The 17,276-nt window shown below is 56.3% G+C and overlaps 1 protein-coding gene across 9 annotated transcripts in view; it reads right to left on the reverse strand.

Moving 5' to 3' along the window:
* Positions 1–2,747: 2,747 nt before the first annotated feature.
* PRR5L (proline rich 5 like) overlaps positions 2,748–17,276 on the reverse strand; it is a 69,915-nt gene continuing 55,386 nt past the window's right edge. For 8 of the 9 annotated variants that reach the window (XM_004755996.3, XM_004755993.3, XM_004755994.3 and 5 more), the window contains 2 exons: positions 13,521–13,647; positions 2,748–5,491 (listed from right to left, as the gene is read on the reverse strand). In XM_004755996.3, the coding sequence (XP_004756053.1) occupies positions 5,097–5,491; positions 13,521–13,647 (522 nt within the window). In that variant the 3' untranslated portion in view covers positions 2,748–5,096. The remainder of the gene's footprint in view (positions 5,492–13,520; positions 13,648–17,276) is intronic. The other variant, XM_004755999.3, reaches the window with a different exon arrangement.

The raw sequence follows: 17,276 nt of genomic DNA on the forward strand, positions 1-17,276 counted from the left end.
AGCTTTGCTTCTCCACTCTCTGGAGACCCTGAAACCATCTCGCCGTGTAGCGAGCTGAGGGGGCTATGCCCCTGACTTAGTTGTTCTGCTTCCTCAACCTCTACCAAGCCAGGACACTTCATGGGATAGAGGAAGGATGATCACTGGACGTGAGGTAAAAGAACCCAAGCCTCAGTTTCCCCATCTGCAAAATGGGGGCACTATCTGCCTTGCATAGTTGTTGTGGGGGTCCGGATTGTGCTAGCACACCAGGGCAGACTCTAAAGCTCCCTGTTGCTGGAGCTATCCTGGGTTAGGGCCAGGAGGTTCGTGCCTAAGCACACCGGCCAGGAAGACTCCCACTTACTTCTAGGCAGGAGAATTTCTTCAAAGAGAAGGCTGTGTGCCAACAACGGGCACATGCTCCGGGCCCTGAAGGACTCTCTCACCGCAGACAGAGAGGGGACACGCCCAGAAGGAAGCAGCTGGCTCAGGAGCAAAGCCGCAGTCCTGTGCACAGGGTTAGCCCTGTACAGGGACTGGCGGCCTCGGGCTGGAGCAGGAAGGGGAGGGGCTGCAAAAAGAGCCGAGGCCTGGCCCCCCTCCGTGTTCCCAGGTTGCTGGGCCACATAGCCTCAGAGGGAACATGACTAGGCAGCAGCATGGGGAAGGTCTCTGCCTGTGGAGAAAGGAAAGTGGGTGAAGGTCTATTGTACAAATAGACGGGAGGGAAAGAGTGGCCATCAGAATTACCACCGTCCCATTAATCCGTCCAATGCACTTGACTTAGAGAACTTTCTCTGTATTGCTAAGCCCTAGGCAGGCAAACACAAATCCCACATATCGTTGTCTTCCTGGGATAGCACCTGACACGTGCAGAGACATAAGTGTCTCCTACCTGGAGAAGCGGTGGGCAGGGCCCGCGGGGGGTGGGGGGGGCGGCAGGAACGAGGTGGGAAGGTGTGGGGGTAGAAGGCAGAACCATCCAGTGAGACGGACACCTGTTCACAGGGAGTCACAGAGCAGCAAAAGCAGCTGGGGGCCAGCTTGGAAAGCACCTTGAAGTCATGTTCAAGTGTGTGGATGTTATTGGAAGCCTGGGAGAAGTTTATGTTTTAGAAAGATCCGCTCGGCCATCCATGGGGGAGAGATGGCATCTAGAGCCAAAGACAGGGAGTACCCACAAGTCCAGACGGGAGGATGAGGGCCTGACCAGCACGGGAGATTAGAAATCAGAGAAAAGTCTGAGCAAGAGACTCCAGAATCTTAGTGCGTGCGGGAGTCCGGGCCTGGGTGGGTGGAGGACAGGCTTGAAGGCCCCTGGACACTGAGACCAGCACCGGCCTGCCCTGTGGAGCCTCAACTCTGTGGGGCCCCCAGCACTCCCTATGGTGGCTTTTCTCCTCTCGGGAGAGACGCTGGCAGTGAGGTCAGCAGCGGCAGTGCCCACGAAACCTCAAGATGGAGATCATGCTGTGTTGTTGAGCTGGGACAGACAGAATCACGGGGCCTTGAACATGAGAGAAAGAGATAGAATATAGGCTGCTGCGATGCACATGTGAGAGGGGTTCCCCCCACCATAATTGGCTTTGACGCTGGAGGAGGTGGCCCAGGAGCCCAGCATACAGGTGGCCTCCAGAAGCTGGCAAGGGGGAGGGAATGCATTCTCCCCGAGCCTCCAGCAGGGGCCCAGCCCTGCTGACACCTTGATCATAGGCCCGTGAGACCCGCGTCAGACTTCAGCCTAAGGAGCTGTGATAATGAATGTGTGTTGTTTTAAGCCACTCAATGCCATTACCATCTGTGGTCACTTGTGATGGCAGGTCAGGCAACAGAAGCTGACTGTAAGGCCAGCTCGAGTCAACTGCAGAGAGAACTTCTCTAGCCACCCGACCCAGGGTTGCCCTCTCCTCTCCCGGGGCCACCGCATTGTCATTTGACTCCCCTGGGTTGTTGGTCATTATGTGAAATGCCTGTGTTGACCTGATCGCCAGCCTGTCCCCATTGGATTGTCCCCAGGAAGAGTGGGCAGGCCCCTTGCAGACTGCCCATTGCTGTATCCCCCGCTCCAAGAGAAGGGCGTTCAACATAGTGGGAGCTGCCCCCCAGCCCCCCACATTCGGTGGGTAGTTGAGCAGATGCAGAAGCCAATGTGACAGTGCCCCGGTGACGAGGAATCTCCCGCGGCACAGCTCTTTCCCACTTTACAGCCTCAATATTCAACACAAACGGCCAAGTCCTGCTTTGCATTTCCCAGGACTCCTCGGTCAGCTTGGGTCACACCCCGTTAAATGCTCTTACTAATAACCCTTCCATCTCAGGTCAACTCGGCTCCGGCCATCCTGGGAAAATCTATGCAGAGAGTAACAGAGTGTAGACTGAAGTCTCCTTCTGCCAAACAAAATCGGAGGGGAGTGTATAGAGAGAGTCCATGCATTGCGGTAAGCATCCCCTCCGGGTCAAACGCTCAGGGAGAGCCCGAGCTGGCTTTAGAAGATGACTGCCCTTCCCAGACTTTGTTCGGTGTTTTCCACACTCAGACAGCCTGCTGGTCCAGGAAATGACTTGCCAATCCAGCTGCGCATGGCAAACAAAACCAGGGGACGCTGGCTGAGGTAAGGCTGCTGCCGAATCCTGGAGTGGAGGCGACAGGAAGAGGGACATGGAGGCAGGAAAAGCTGGCCGAGGGCATGAGGACAGGACGCACCAGGAGCCAGGGGAGCGCGGTGCTTGCCGATCCTGTCAAGCCACACAGCACAGGGACAGAGTGACGTGTACAAAACAATGTTTATTGAATCTATTTTGGAAACGGACAACATGAAACGTTTTTGGGTTGTGAGCTCGCCCCGAGCTCAGAGCCGTGATAGCTTCCTGTCATTAAAACGCAGCCCCCAGGAGATCCTAGCTTATCTCACAGAGGGAGAAAAAGAGCTTACAAACACTACAGCTGTCACCCTCACCACAGCTCTGATGGCTAAAATGCCCATAAACATCAACAACATTTTTTTCTGTAGAGTCTAAAATAGGCGCTGCACAGTATCGGGCAGGACATCAAGGGTGAAATCGTCAACTGGCTGACCGTCAACAGCCGTTGAGTGTACTGGGGCTATCCCGACCCTCCGATTCTCCACCCAACAGCTCACGTTTAACCCACGACTGCTGTTCTCCTAAAGGAGACACAGAAGGCATTTAAAAGCGTATATATCATTAATGTTGTAAACTAAAAAAGCAAACCCAGACATGATTAATGACTTTGCCTGGATCAATAAATACTAGTCCCAAGTGCTAAGTGTACCAGTAAGGACAGACCACCAGTCAAAGAAACCATCACGCTGTTACTCACGGATGTTCTAGATCGCTAATGTACGTTAGTCAATTTGTGGACCTCACCCAACGCAGACACAGAGATGATTTTTTTTTGTTTGAAATTCTCCAAAGTTCTCCCTGGGGCATTTCTCTTCCACATTCTCTTAGAAGAATAAAAATGAGACAACCTTTTATACAAACTTTCCAAAGTACAAGCCATCCAAAGCATGACTCTGGTCCTAGTCCAGATCTTCGCCCAGAAGGGATGTGCCGTCAAGGCTCAGATAGGCTGAGAAGGCCTCGTTCCCTGCCGGCGGCTCACACTGGGCTCGTCCCTCCCAGCCACCTCCTGCCATGTTGGAAGCCAAGCTAGCTCATGCCTCATTAACGGTTTCTAAAGACTAACTGGACACCTAGAAGGTACCAGAAGGATTCAGGAGAGCCTTCTCTTTTTTTCTGGAGCTGTTACCAGGGGGGCCAACAAATACAGGCAAATACAGAGAACAGTGGTTCCAGGTGGACAAAGAGCCCAGACCTGGAGGGAGCAGTGTCAAGGACTCAGCACAGTACCAAAGCCTGCTGCCCCACACAGCACGTTGAGAGCTCAGATGTTAGAAATTCCAGGCACTTCTTCAATCACAGGGAATGAACATCTTTCTAAAAGGTCCTGCCCACATCTCCCTCATCTTCCCCTGCTATACAGCACTGAGACATTCCATTCACCACGACCCTCTGCTCCAGGCAAACTGAGGCTCCCCACCTTGGTGCTGTAGACCGTGACGCTCACAAACACAGGCCACTCTGGATTCAAGTCCAGCTGCTTCCAGCGCTCTACAGCTGATCAGCCCCAACCACTACCCAGCCTGCACCCTGAGCCACTTCCAGGCTCCTTTCCTAAGGGGGGAGTTGTTTATCTTCTAGTTTGAAGACAAACCCCCTTGGAAATGAGCAGGGCAAGATCCTACGTGCAAATATTTGCAAACTTTTTTTTTTTTTTTTGAAACGATGCACATTTAAAAAATTCAAGTCAAATCCAGGAACAGACTACTTGGTTGGCATCCACTGGCCCCACACCCCACAGCAGGAAAATGGTCAGTTTCTGAAATGAGAGAGGAACAAAGGCACCAGCTACTCCACCAGGGAGGTTAGTTCTTTGTGCTTGGGAGGAGGCTGGAGAGGAGAGCTCTGAAGCTTCATCAAAGAGGGGGTTTCTCTAGCCATGTGGCCCCCTGGGAGCAAAAGCCAAAGGCGGCATGTAGGATCTGGATACAGGTGAGAAGGACCCGCACCCGCCGGGGTCAACTCTTCCCAGGAATTCCGAAAGTGTAATAAAGAAGGCGCGTTCCCAGCGTCCTGTTTGGCAGGAGCTGCTGTCTTCTCTTACCCCGCGCAGAACAGGGGAGGAGAGGTACCGCTCTAGGAGCCCCGCGTCACCAGCCCCTACAGGGGAGCTCCGCAGGCCAGCGCACCCTTGCCAGCTTCGTGGGCGGCTCATCCGACCTCCCGCTGTCATCATGCCCAGGGGCCCCGGGCGATATGGTCGGGAGCAGCCGACAGCACTAATCTGGCGGAAGAGCCCAGAGAGGAGTATCCGGAGTCAAGCAAGCAGAAAGAAAGCCTCAGGCAGTTGGGTCTGTGTGGCTGCAGAGAGGGGGTCACAGTCATGAACATGGAGAGGTTCACAACCGGGGCACTTGGACTTGGCCTCCAAGAGGAGCCCCTTGGTGAGCCCCCCTCCCCACTGACCCCGGGGATGGAGCCGTTCTCATGCCAGTGGCAGGCCGGAGCTGGGAAGTCCTGGGCCTGGGCGTTCAACCGAGGGAAGCACAGTTCAGCTCGGAATCCTCCTCGCTGCCCGCGGTCCCCTGCTCCAGGCCGTCGGGGCTGTCGGTGATGTTGGGCTCGCTGGAGCACTGTCGGTGCGGGGGCGAGAAGCTGGCCGGCAGGAGCAGGCACTGGTCCTCCCCGCCAGGCTCTTCACCCAGGCCCGAGTGCATCATGGTGGCCATCGCCAGCAGCTGGATGTCCGAGTGGGCGTTGGCCACCGTGTGCCGCCGCACGCTGCCGCACTTCTCCAGGTAGGCCTCCCCCTCCTGCTCCGTCAGCGGGGTCAGAGCTGTCTCGTTCAGGGGCCGGCTGAGGGCGGTCGTCGGGCAGGCGTAGCTCAGGACCGCGACCTTGGGCCGGACCCTGGAGTGGCGTCTGGCTGCAAGAGACAAACCGGCAAAGGCTGTCACTGGGGAGGGGTGACAAGTGCAAAACCGGCGCCTCCGTTTGGGGGGAGAGGGAGGTGGTGGCTCCACGTCCAGGAACAGCTTGAGGTACAGACCTTCTGGAAGGCCGGGGAGGAACCCGACAGGCTGTTCTTGCAGCAATGCCTGCGCCTGCTGGACGCACCCCCAACCCCCACTCCCGCCAGAAGCAGGGGGCCCAGAGGGCTTTCCAGGGTGCCTCCCATTCTAGGGCGTCTCCCCTCTTTCTCAGCTGCCTCCCGAGCTTCCCTGCATTCGCCCTATGTTTCCTTTCGGCCAGTCTCCTCTAAAGGCCTGGGCACTGGCTGGACCAGCTTCTAGAAGACACCCTTTGGCTCTGTTCAGCAGGAAGTAGGGGACTCTCGGGTGACAGCGATGACTTAGCCTCTGAATCCCAAGTCCAGCTAAGAGGACCTCGGCTATCAAAGCGAGGGCCAAGGGACATCCTGACTGGGGACCACACGCTCCTCCCACCAGGTCAAGGGGCCGACACCAGTGTTCTGTTCCAGTGATCCGCAATTCCAGCAGCGTTTGGCAGCACCAAGCAACGGGCGAGGCTTCACAGATGGCCCTGTGGAGGCAGACCCCAAAGGGGATGCCTGGCCACGAATTAATGCAAAACCGCCGCTGCCTGCATGCCCCCAACAATCCAGAAGCTGCCTTGCTATGCATTCATCTTTTGACTGAGCCTTTTGACTCCTCTTAAAAATGGAGCTCAAGTCATGATATGCTATTAGCCCCACTTTACAGATGAGAACACGGAGTATCAGAGGGGTGATCATTGACCTACGTGCACACAGCGAGGCTGCAGAATGGCTGGGAGTGAGGTGAGGTCTCACTGCAGACCCTGCTCTTCCCAGAGACCCCCAGGAAGCAGGTGTAACTAGAAAGGGCTGAGAATCTCCAGGGAAGGGCAAGCCAAGTTGATGGGGTTCCAAGGCAGGACAAAGCGGATCCACGTGTCGGGGAGGACGTACCCTGGAGCTGAGCCTTCCATACGCGAAACCCCCAGAAGGGGGAGGGACAGCCACTTTGAGCCCCGGGAGCAGCCTGAGCCAGGTCTGAGCCAGGGGCGCCATCCGGCCACAGGCTGGCTGGAACATGGAAGACCCGCACCATCAGGAGGGCCCTTGAAAGCCAGATGGAAGCTTCTGTGATCAGAGAAGCCGTGGGGGCCGGGGAAGCCTGGAGGCTGCGCTCCAGAAAGATGCACTTGGCAGGAGCGACACCGGGTTGGAGCCCGCAAGGCCGGAAGTGAGGAAAGCCGGGGCAACATCAAGCCTACATCCCCTCAGTCTTGGGGCAGTTACCTCCTATGCTCCTTAAGAGGCACCGCCCCTCTTCCCCCACATCGGCACTGCCTCTGTCAGGGGCCGGCTGGAGGACCCCAGGGAGACAGGGGACTGAGAATGGAGGCCTGAGGACCAAGTGGGTTCCGTTCAACCTTCCTCCTACCAGTGCACACTCCCCCCCAGCCATCCAGCTGCCTACCCCATCTCATCTGCCCTGGCTTTCCACGGCTTCCATGTCCCTGAGACGCCCCAAAGAAACCCATCCCTTTCTCAGCAGGCAGCAGGGCAGAAGCGTGATGGGGTGGTGTTCCTGCACATAGACAGGATCCCAGGGGAAGACCTGGATTCTAGAGGGAGAGGAAACCGTGCAGCTCAGAGACTGTCCTTGGGGACACGCAGTCCACTCTGCTTTAGTTTACTCTTGGCTCTTGCCATGGATCTGCAGGGCCCAGACATAGTGACGTCCCCCTTCCAGAGCTCACACTCCTCGATGGGCGTGTCCGTCTGCAAGGCTCTCGGTGGCTCCTGTTTTATATGTCCACATTCAGTGAAGACAGGTTGACAGGTTGAAATCCTAAGCCTTAGGACTGAGTCACCAAGTCTGCTGGCTCTGAGCCCCAAGGGAGCCGACAGGTAATAATAATTACTTCTCAAAACCAAAGAATGGTATGTAGAGTGTTCCCATCCATTTTCTCACTGCTGAGTCCCAGTCTCCCTTTGAAACACCGGGCTACTCTCACTCTTCCCACTGTTCAGATGAGGAAGACTGAGGCTCTGCCCAACTCTCGTAGGCTCTGAACAGCAGTGCCCAGATCTTCCCCACAGCATGCTACCGCGTCTCAGGGCTCAGCTGCTGCCCTCAGAAGAGGCACTCCTCTCTGACGCCATGAACAGCAGACACTGTCCTCTAGGAGGTGCCAAACAAGAGGCTGGTATTGGCCGGGAGAGGCTGGGTCAGTGGCTCTTCTCTTTGGGGAAGAACTAATAGGAGATGAAATGACAAGGAGCAACCGAGAAGGAAGAATCTATGTCAAGCACTGGCCGAGGTTCTCTTGGGAGCACGGGTGCTCATACCCTCAATGTTTCTATAATTTTCCCACAGTGTTACAATAACCATGTATTACATTTATAATCACAAAAATCAGTAACTATAAGACAGAGGCACCAGAAGAGTAGAAAGAAGCCAGGATCCCATTAACAAACCATCCTTAAAAAAAAAAAATGCTCTTGAAAACAATTCGTTTGTCTCCTGCCAGCTGTTAGAAGCAAGCACCTAGGACTGGCAGTTGCAAAATCTACTGTGGCCCAAACCCTCAACCAGCTGGGCTGGAGACTGGGCTAGACCATTCTGTGAGCTCACACGCAGATGCAGGAAGACGAAAGAGCAGGAGCTAAGGCTGGGCCGGGGACACAGGGTAAGCTGAGGGCCTGGGGGACAGACAGTGGACACACTCAGCATCTCTGGAGGAAATGACCATTTGTTTGATGATTTCTGGGCGCCCCAGTCCAGCAGAATGAGCCAGGAAAGGTGTTTCAGACGGTTGCCTGGTCATTACCCGTCTCTCTCTCTCCTGCTGTTATCCCAGAAGCCCAAAGTCCTCACAGGTTTAACAGGGAGCAAAAACAAGAGGCCACTTCAGCTGCTGCTGAGAGAACTAGAGCCACAGTGAGGGGCAGCTCCCCCGGGACACCTGCCCCCTTCTTCAACAGAAACTCTGAACTGTGATGTGCAAAACCCTGCAGTCACTGCTGAGAGGGAGAAATGCAAACCTGCCCTGGGGCCTGCCACAGGGGCCTGAGCCCAGTGTGCGTGCGTGAATGTGTGTGCCCATGTGCGGTGAGGGATCGGGTCCTGGCAGCCGTCACTAGCTGAGCATCTACTGTGGGCGGGGTACTATATCACAAAAGGAGATGCTTCATTGACATGCTTGTCTTCTGACCGTTTTGCAGAAAAGGAACCTGAAGTCAAGATGCTGAATGACTTTGCAGCCTGTTAGTGATGGAAGCAAGGTTCAAGCTGAGGGCTCACGGCGGAGCCCCTGCTTGTGCCTGCTGGGAAGCCTGCACACGAGTAACTGTTTGGACAAGGTCAATGAGTACGGAACTACCGAAACACTCTACTGTACACCTGGAATTAATGCAATACTATACGGGACCCGTAAGGGAATTAAAAACAGACACAGTCAACCAACGGCAGGGCAGAGGTAAAGGCAGGAGCTCTCTGGGACGTCAGGAGAAGTCCTGAAGAGGAGTCGTTTCTGAGGGGCGGGTTCCAGGCTGGCAGACGGACAGAACCCAGACATTCACTCACTCGCTCCCTCAGAGCCAAGAGCCGTGCTAGGGCCTGGGGTCCGAAGGGTTACACATGCTCCCCGCTCCCAGCAAGCTGACAGTCTGTGGGGGAGACTGACAGGTCATCAGGCAGGACCACACAGCATGGCAAGGCCCAGGATCGGTCTGGGCTCCCAGGGAGAGGCACAATCTCTCCTCTGGAGTGATTCCAAGGAGGCCAGGCCACCCTCTAGCCAGTGCCCGTAAGCCAGCCAGTATCAGTTCCGAAGGCCCTAGAGATAGGGCACCTTCTTCCTTCTCTGTGCTCAGCCCTCTGCTGCTCAGAGACTCAAGTAATCATACCAGGCCACACAGCAGAAACCTTGTGGTTTCAAGGCCAAGTTCCTTCTGTGGCCGGCCCCGCCTCTCTCCGTGAGGCTCTTCCCTGTTCATGACTCACAGGAGCGGCCTAGGACTCTTCTGCCTTCTGAGGGGAATGTTTTGGTTCCCAGGACTGGGTGTGGGCAGAACAGAGACCGCAGGGGCCACTGGGCTGTGCGGATTCCCCTGGGCAGACAGTGTTTCCTCGATAAGCTCCCACCAGACTCCAGAGTCAACCTCAGACAAGCAAGTCAGCTGCGTCCCCAGTGGGGTCAGGCCACACACTGGGCTGGGAGCGGAGACGCTACCCACACCAGGGCTGCCCCCCAGCTCCCCAGCCTTCTTATCTGTACTGGGGAGAGCCAGCCAGGCCCTGCCACTCAGAGAAGGAAATCTCCCTTAAAGAGACCGATTAAGCTGTGGACAGCCCCTGGGGGCTGAAACGTGTCCTTTCCTTGCAGGGGTGCCCTTCGAGCTGGGCGAGGAGCTGGGCCCTGCCCACTCAGCCAGCACCCACCTCCAGCCCTTCTCCTCCTGCCTTTCACACGGGTTGGGGCCTGGGAGAGCCTTTATTCCTTCCTCACTCCCCAGGCGCCCCGCGGAGCTCCGGGCATTCATCCCCCTGAACCGGAGCGGGCAACGGCAGCTCCTTTCAAAGCCCGGGAGAAGCAGAGCCTGGATGAGGCGGTCCTCAGTGCCTCTGAGGGGCCCCCGGTTCCCAGGCCTTTGATCTCCAGGGCGCGCAGGAGCGGCCGCCACAATGTGGGTGTTGTGACTTCCGCACGCCAAAGCCCACCGTGGGCGTCTCTCTCCGGGCCCCGGGCACCTGGAAGCCCACGAAAGCCTACTTGTCCCGAGGAGAAGTTACAGTATCTTGAGGACGAGGGCCCTCCCCCTGGAGACCTAACGGAGGAGAAGATCAGTGGGAGGCCAGGGCTTCTGCGGGGGAGAAACACAGCACGCTGAGTGCTCCTGAGTGTTTGCTCCGAGGGCCCTGGAAGCAGCCAGGCCAGCCGCCTGGAAACTCTGGGAACTGGAAAAGTAGGATGTGGGCCTGGCCTCTGACAAATTTTTATTTACTTATTTTTTAAAGTGTGCACCCTTCCTCCTCACCACCTTCCCACTGCCCTGGGAAGGTGACTGCTTTGGAGGAGAACCGTACATCATACTGTTGCTCCAACATGACTTCAACATGACTCCAACGTGACTTCCCCCACCCCCCCAAGCCTTGCACGTTCAGGGAGTGAGGCTCCCTTCACAAACCCATCGGCCTCGCTCACAACAAGAGAGCCTTTCCAAGCATCCCCATGGAGTCAAACAGGCCTGGGCAGGTGCCCCTCCAAGTCCCTCGGGAACCACTCCTCAGGAGCTTTCTTTCCAAGTCGGAGCCTGAGGTCAGCACAGCAGCCACCCCTCAGCAGGCTGTACAAGGAAGACAAGCACCTAGGCGGCACCTGCAGCATGACAGGCATCTGGTAAGTAGTGGCTTCTGAGATGAGCCCTCCAGCTGTCTCAGACCATGCCCAGCCCCAATGGACCCTGAGTGGACCACAGCAAACCCTTCCTGGGGCTTTACACTCCGGCTGGACAGAGGTCCTGGTCTCCATTCTACTGAGGGGAAGACTGAGGCTCAGGGAGTCTTCACTTTATCTGGCAAAAGGGTGTCCTCAACAGGGAAGGGCTCCACCGTCACCATTTTAGCTGTTTGGTATGCAGAGGTTCAGGGTGAAAGGTCTGGCCCCAGAACCCTTCTGGGCTGGGGAACCCCCTCAGCTGTCCCTCAGTAAAAATCACCATCAGCTTCTAGAAACTGACAGGAGTAGGCAGGGGTGAGGTTGGAGCACGTAGGAGAGCTGCTCAAGTGCCACCAACGTGGGGCTTTGAAATCCCAGCTCCAACAGCCATGCGACCTTAATCCTCATTTGTCTCACCTGCAAAATGGGTACACTGGGGCCCACTCTGTGGGAGGGTAGCCAGCCCACCCGGCAGAGGGCCTGCGCAAGAGGTAGTCTGTGGCCGAGCCTTCCCCAAACACAGGTCACTTTGTAACTCTGAAGGTCTTTCAGTTCCTCAAAGGCTCCCACCTCCTGTTCCCTACACCCCCTCCCCCAGAGCCCTCCCAAAGATCCTTCCCTTTGCCTGGGACAACTGAGTACATGGGGAAGGCAGATTAACTCAAACTCATCCTACAGGACGCATCTCAGGTATCACTTCCTTTGGGGGGGCCTCCCCTGATCTCCCAGTCCAGGTGAAGGGCCCCTTGGCTGATGAGCTTCCCCCCACCCCCAAGAGTCCCTGTACACAGATGAATCATTGTTTGTGATCTATTGTTTGTGACTTCCCCCGCGGACTGTGCACGCCACAGGGCAGTGACGGGTCAGTCTGAGTCACGGGTATACCCGCAGCACCACATCTCACACGGCACCTGGGGGAGGGCCTCAGGACACATTTGCTACAATAATAATAAAACAATCAAAAAGAGTCTCTTTCTTCCCCTTCTGCCCTTCCTGAGACAATAGCCCGGACAGGAGGACCGTCCTTGGTATAAGAAAACCTCAGGCCTTTATCATTTGCCAAAAGTATGTATTATTCTGAGTTTAACTGGAAAGCCAAAAGCATCCCTTCTTAGAGTAAGTACTTCTGAACAAACTTCCAAATCTATCCTTAATCCTGGCTCTAGGCCCAGCGGATGGCCAAGTGTCTGCCACGACCTAGTTCACCGGCTTGTATCCTGATACCTGCCCGATTCCTCCGGCCATAGACAGGTTAGGGTTAGGGCTGAGTCGAAGCCAGAAGGTGGGCTCCAGGGAGGGCAGAGAAACGCGGCAGTCTGCTCATGGCTGGGGAGGCGGGGGGACAGCTTTCCTTCAGCTGGCATGGTCACTCTGGCTCGCACCAGCTCCTGGGTGGAATGAGCTGGAGGATCATTCCACCAGCTCAAGAGGAAGGGGTGGGGAGGGAGAAGAACCCGGCAGGAAGGCTGGGGCCAGCACCCCAGATGTGTAGTGTCTCCAGAGACACATGAAGGGGCCAGGAAACCGGACAGCCAGCCCCGCTTTTCCTGCAGTAGTGAGGCCCAGGGAGGGGCAGAACCTCGCTGGACACAGTTCCTCTGCCCTTTCCTTCGAAGCTCAGCCACAGTTCCACAGAATCCAGGAGAGCGGGGCAAAAGATTCCAATTTCAGGGAATCCCTTGGCGCCTCTGCACCTCTGTGTAGGTGCTGGTCTCCCCTGCCTGGGGTACAACTGCCTGTCACCCACCTAAATAGGTAAGTTTTAGAGGGCTGCCTACTATATGCGAACCAGCATTAAAGTTGCTGCACATAGGAAAATTCCTGCATTTGGGGGGCTCTTGTTTCAAAAGGTAACTGAAGAATGTGTCTTGTGATAAGGCTAGTATAGGGCTATTTCTGCATCTGGACTGCAGTTTCACAGAAAGAAGGAGCAGATGCCATCCACCTCTAGATTCTCCAGGGTGTCGAGTGCAGAGGCTGACACGAATGCTGGCTTTAGAGCCACCAACAGGACTTGCCCCCCACATCGAGGAGCGCCTTTCCTTGGCATGTAGGCCTTGGCAGTACCTACAGACAAGGAGCGAGGAACAGCAGTTCCATTTCATCAGGCCGAACACAAAACGAGCTGTTTTCCCATCTCAAGCTGCTTTCAAGGGAAAATCCACTACCGGTGGTTTTTCCACTCAAGTGTGTGTGGGGGGATGCACGCAACCAGGCAGTTTCTGGTTATCACGTACAGGAAAATGAACACTGCAGGCACACAAAAAAGATCGAAGCCACCGATCAAAGATGCAGATCAGACAAGCAACACCACAGAGGCACAGCATCCATCCCCCGGGAGGGATCGTGAGGCGGGGAGGTTACCGCGACACAGGCCAGTGGGAAACACAAGTGATCATTAACATGCGCAGATCGGCCTGGACCCACAGCAGCAGCAAAGAGCTTGCAACACCGTCCAGGCTCAGGAAGACATCGCTGGCAGCTCTCAACGGGGATCCCCACAACCCAAGAGCCTCACCCCTTACCCGCCATGTACGTGGGACCCGAGACGCCGCGGTCCTCACTGATGCCCAGGAAGGGAGACACCACTTGCTTCACCAGTTCCTCCAGCTGCAAATAACCCTCACTGGGGCCCGTGGGCTCGTGAACACTCTGGGAATAAACAGCCGAGAGAGACAAAGGTCAGTCAAAAGCAGCCAGGGCCAGCGGGCACCCAGCCAGCAAATCCTGATTGCCCTCAGGCTACACTGGAAGCGGGGACACCAGCAGGCAGCATCCTCGTGGCTGGAATGAAGGAATCCGAGGCCCGAAGCCCGAGTCACGTGCCACAGGTCACAGTGATGAGAACTGTGCCCCCATGGCATCTCCTCCCACTGGGCCCCAGCCACGCAGGGCAGACGGGACACGCCAGCTCAGGGCTGAGGTCTGACGGGTCCCGACCACAGGACCCCACCCCACTCTCAACAGCAGCTGCTTCGCACTCGGCAGGCACTTTGCACATGCACTTTACACGGACCAAAGCACAGAGGTCTCTCAACAATGCAAGAAGCCAGATGCCCCCATCATCCCCCTTCTGCAGACAAGAAAGTGAAGACCCAGAAGGCTCGTGTAACCCAGGACTGGAATGCAGGCGGCTTTGGCTCTGAGACCCTCTTACCGCTACTTGTTAAAGAGGCTAGAAAAGAACGGGGAATAGAATCTAGCATCAAGATGAAGAGTCGTTCAAAAGCCCAACAGGACAGGCGTCCTCAGGGCTAAGCCTTGGCAAACGCCAACTAACACCAATGACCATGGTCAAAAACAAAAAAAGGAGACCAAAAGTGACCCAGGTTCTCCAGAAGACCCGCACACTCTTAGGGAATCTAGTTTCTCTCTGGAAAGGACTCTAGAAGCCTTGCTGGGTATCGAGGAGTTGGAGGGGAGCAGAGCTGTGCTCAGCCCAACCGGATGTCCCACCGAAATCTCACATCGGAAGGGAGGGTACATGACCTTCACTTAAAGAGTAAGAACTCCCCCACCGTGCTGGAGTTTGGGGGGATGGGAGGAAAAGATGGTGGTGGGAGGCTGAAGCCAGAAGAGCCCGTCCCACAGGCTGGGGATGGCTGCGGGAGGCGGAGGCTCCCTTGGATGCCAGCTGACTTGACCCATGTCAGCTCCTTCCCCCAGGGACAGGGAGGGCTGGGGGCGGTGGAAGGGAGGGGGGTTGGCTTCAGGAAACACAAACAGGCTAGGGAAGGGGGTTACGGGGCAGAAGACTCAGGGACAGGAGGGGGGGTCAGAAGAGAGGACATGCAGAAAAAACAGGCCGCAGTGAAGGCTGCCCAGCGCTGCACGGGGGTGGGGGGGGCAGGCAGGAGGGTTTTCATGGCCCCTGGGCTCTGACACCTGGCCCTCGGCCTGGGCTGATGCCCTGGAAAATCCAGCAGTGGAAATGAAGGGGGAAAGCACCTCAGCCAGGAAGGGACTCCTCCAGGCCGCAGAAGGGAGAAGGGAACCTCCCTCGGGCTCCCTGGAAACCACTCAGGACTCAAACCGGGGCAGTTTCAGCCCCAAAACCGCCTGGACTGGTGTTCAGAGCTGAGGAGACTTTTCTTTTTCCTTCAATTTTTTTTTCCTCCTTGATATTTCTCCTCTGCCTTATCGCCCCAAGCCTTCTCTCGACTCAACAAGAGAGGGACAGTGGAGAAAGGGGAAGAGACAAGAGGTGGGGTGAAAATGGGTCACCCGCGCATGGTTTGGAGCCGGACAGTTTTCTCCCAGGGCAGCCGCGGACAACCCGACTTGCACACAGCCCTCAGCCCGGCCGCCAGGCTGGCCCAGCGCAAAATGAAAACGTGGGTGGGGTTCCTTGTGCAAAAATTACTAGGCATTTCAAGACGGCGATGGGAGAGAGTAAACCCAGCATGGGGCCCTGCTTGGCAGGGGACCCCGGGTGACTGCACGGGTGCCCCTCGGGAGGCACTGTCCCAGGATGATCTCAGGACCTGGCGGCACCTGCCAGGAGGAACCAGAGCCCAGGCTCAGCCTCTCCCTGGGGGGCAGCCCCTGGGGACAGAAGTGTGCCACCCAGAGAGCAGGGGACTTGGCAGCCCCTTGCATGTGTTGGGGAGGGAAGGGCTTGTTCCGGGACATCTGGAAGAGCAGTGGAAAAGGGACACTTGAAGGCTTGGGGAATGGCTCTTTTCACTGTATGAGGGTCAGGCGAGGAGAAATCAGCTCCAGATCTCGTGGCACTGGGGCAAGCAGGGGCCTGGGGAGAGAAGGGAGCAATTCTAATGACTGGGGCTCCAATTTCCTGCAGTGGGCATGGTTGCAGGGCATTCAGACCCAGCAGTTGCCATCCCGCTGCTCAGGAAGATAGACCTGGACGGGGCAAGGATCTCTATTCGTCCCTGTCACATTCCCAGCTCTGGGCTTTACAGTTTCCAGAGTGAGGAAGAACAAGAGCCAGGACTCGTCCCACGAGACCCTCCGGGAAACAGCACCAAATGACCAGGACAGCGGACCATCTTAGAAGCTTCTGCGGTCTCTCCCAGGGCTCTTGGGCACTGTAGGAGGGAGGCCGTGGTACCTAAACAAGGCCGGATGGGTCGATAGAAAGAGGGTGACAGATTCACTCTCTTATAAATTACTATGTGACCTTACGATGCTCGACCAACTCTGAACCTTCACCTCATCTGCGAAACTAGGAAAACAAGGACTCTCCCCTTGCTCAACGTCCCAGACACCTGTCCCAACCACAGAGCTTCTCTGTACTTCCTTCCCTCGGCCAGGAGAGAAATCCCTGCAGATGGTCACCATCAGGGGACTGGAGGGAGGCCAGAGGCCTGGGGTCAGTCCCGCTCAGGCTTTTGCTAGCTGTGCCATCCCTCGCCGGACATGTTTCATTAACACCTACCAAGTGCCAACCACGTGCCTACCACATGCTTACCACGTGCCTACCATGTGCTGGGTGCTGAAAGCATAAGAGGGAACACGGACGGACCTGCCTTGCCTGGAAGATGGCTGTGGGCCCCGGGAGACAGTGTTCTCAGCAGAGGGAACCCAAGTGCGAAGACTCTCCTGCCGCAGGGGGAGGCAAAGGGACCAGTGTGACCAGAGGCTCCAGGTGAGGCCGGGGACGTGGGAGGACCAGAGGCCGGGACACAGATCAGGCCATTTTCCTAAGATCACTGGGAACCCCATAAACAGCAATGCAGGCTAGAGGTGAGGGTGGGTGATGGAAGCGTCTCCTAGGCAAGCAGGCCCACCCCTGCGGAGCTGCAAGGGGATGATGACTGCCTTCCCATATGGCTGTTGGGTTGTCCCATGTGGGAACGTGGTGGATATTTTTCATGAGCACAGACAGAGGCCTTCCTCGGCTGCTATCGGCAGGTGGGGGCCCTCACCCCTAGTCTCCCACCGAGAACAAAAACAGCACCCACAACAAAAAATCACCTCTCGTCCTTAAAACAGCATAATCGGAAATAAGAAGGGGAAAGCTCAACTTCTCTTTCCCAATCTTCCCAATCTGAGCCCCAAAGGGGTCATTGTCTAGACTCCTCACTCGGGATGCAAGCTCCACTTTACACTTCTTAGACATGAATCCTCCACATATTTTCCAGACCCTCTTCCTTCTCCTTCCTGCCCGGAAAACACCCGACCTGGCTCCCCAGCCAATGACAAGTATCCTCATGGTATTAGGTAACTCGTGCTCCTCTGGGACTTCAGGAAAGGAGAAGGCCCAGAAGGTCGGCCCAGCTCAGGGACCCAGAAGAGAACAGCAGCTGGAGGAGAGGGAG

The sequence above is a fragment of the Mustela putorius genome, unplaced genomic scaffold (genome assembly GCF_011764305.1).
Source record: "Mustela putorius furo isolate JIRA1106 unplaced genomic scaffold, ASM1176430v1.1 tig00003859_pilon_pilon_pilon, whole genome shotgun sequence".
Lineage (NCBI taxonomy): Eukaryota > Metazoa > Chordata > Mammalia > Carnivora > Mustelidae > Mustela > Mustela putorius.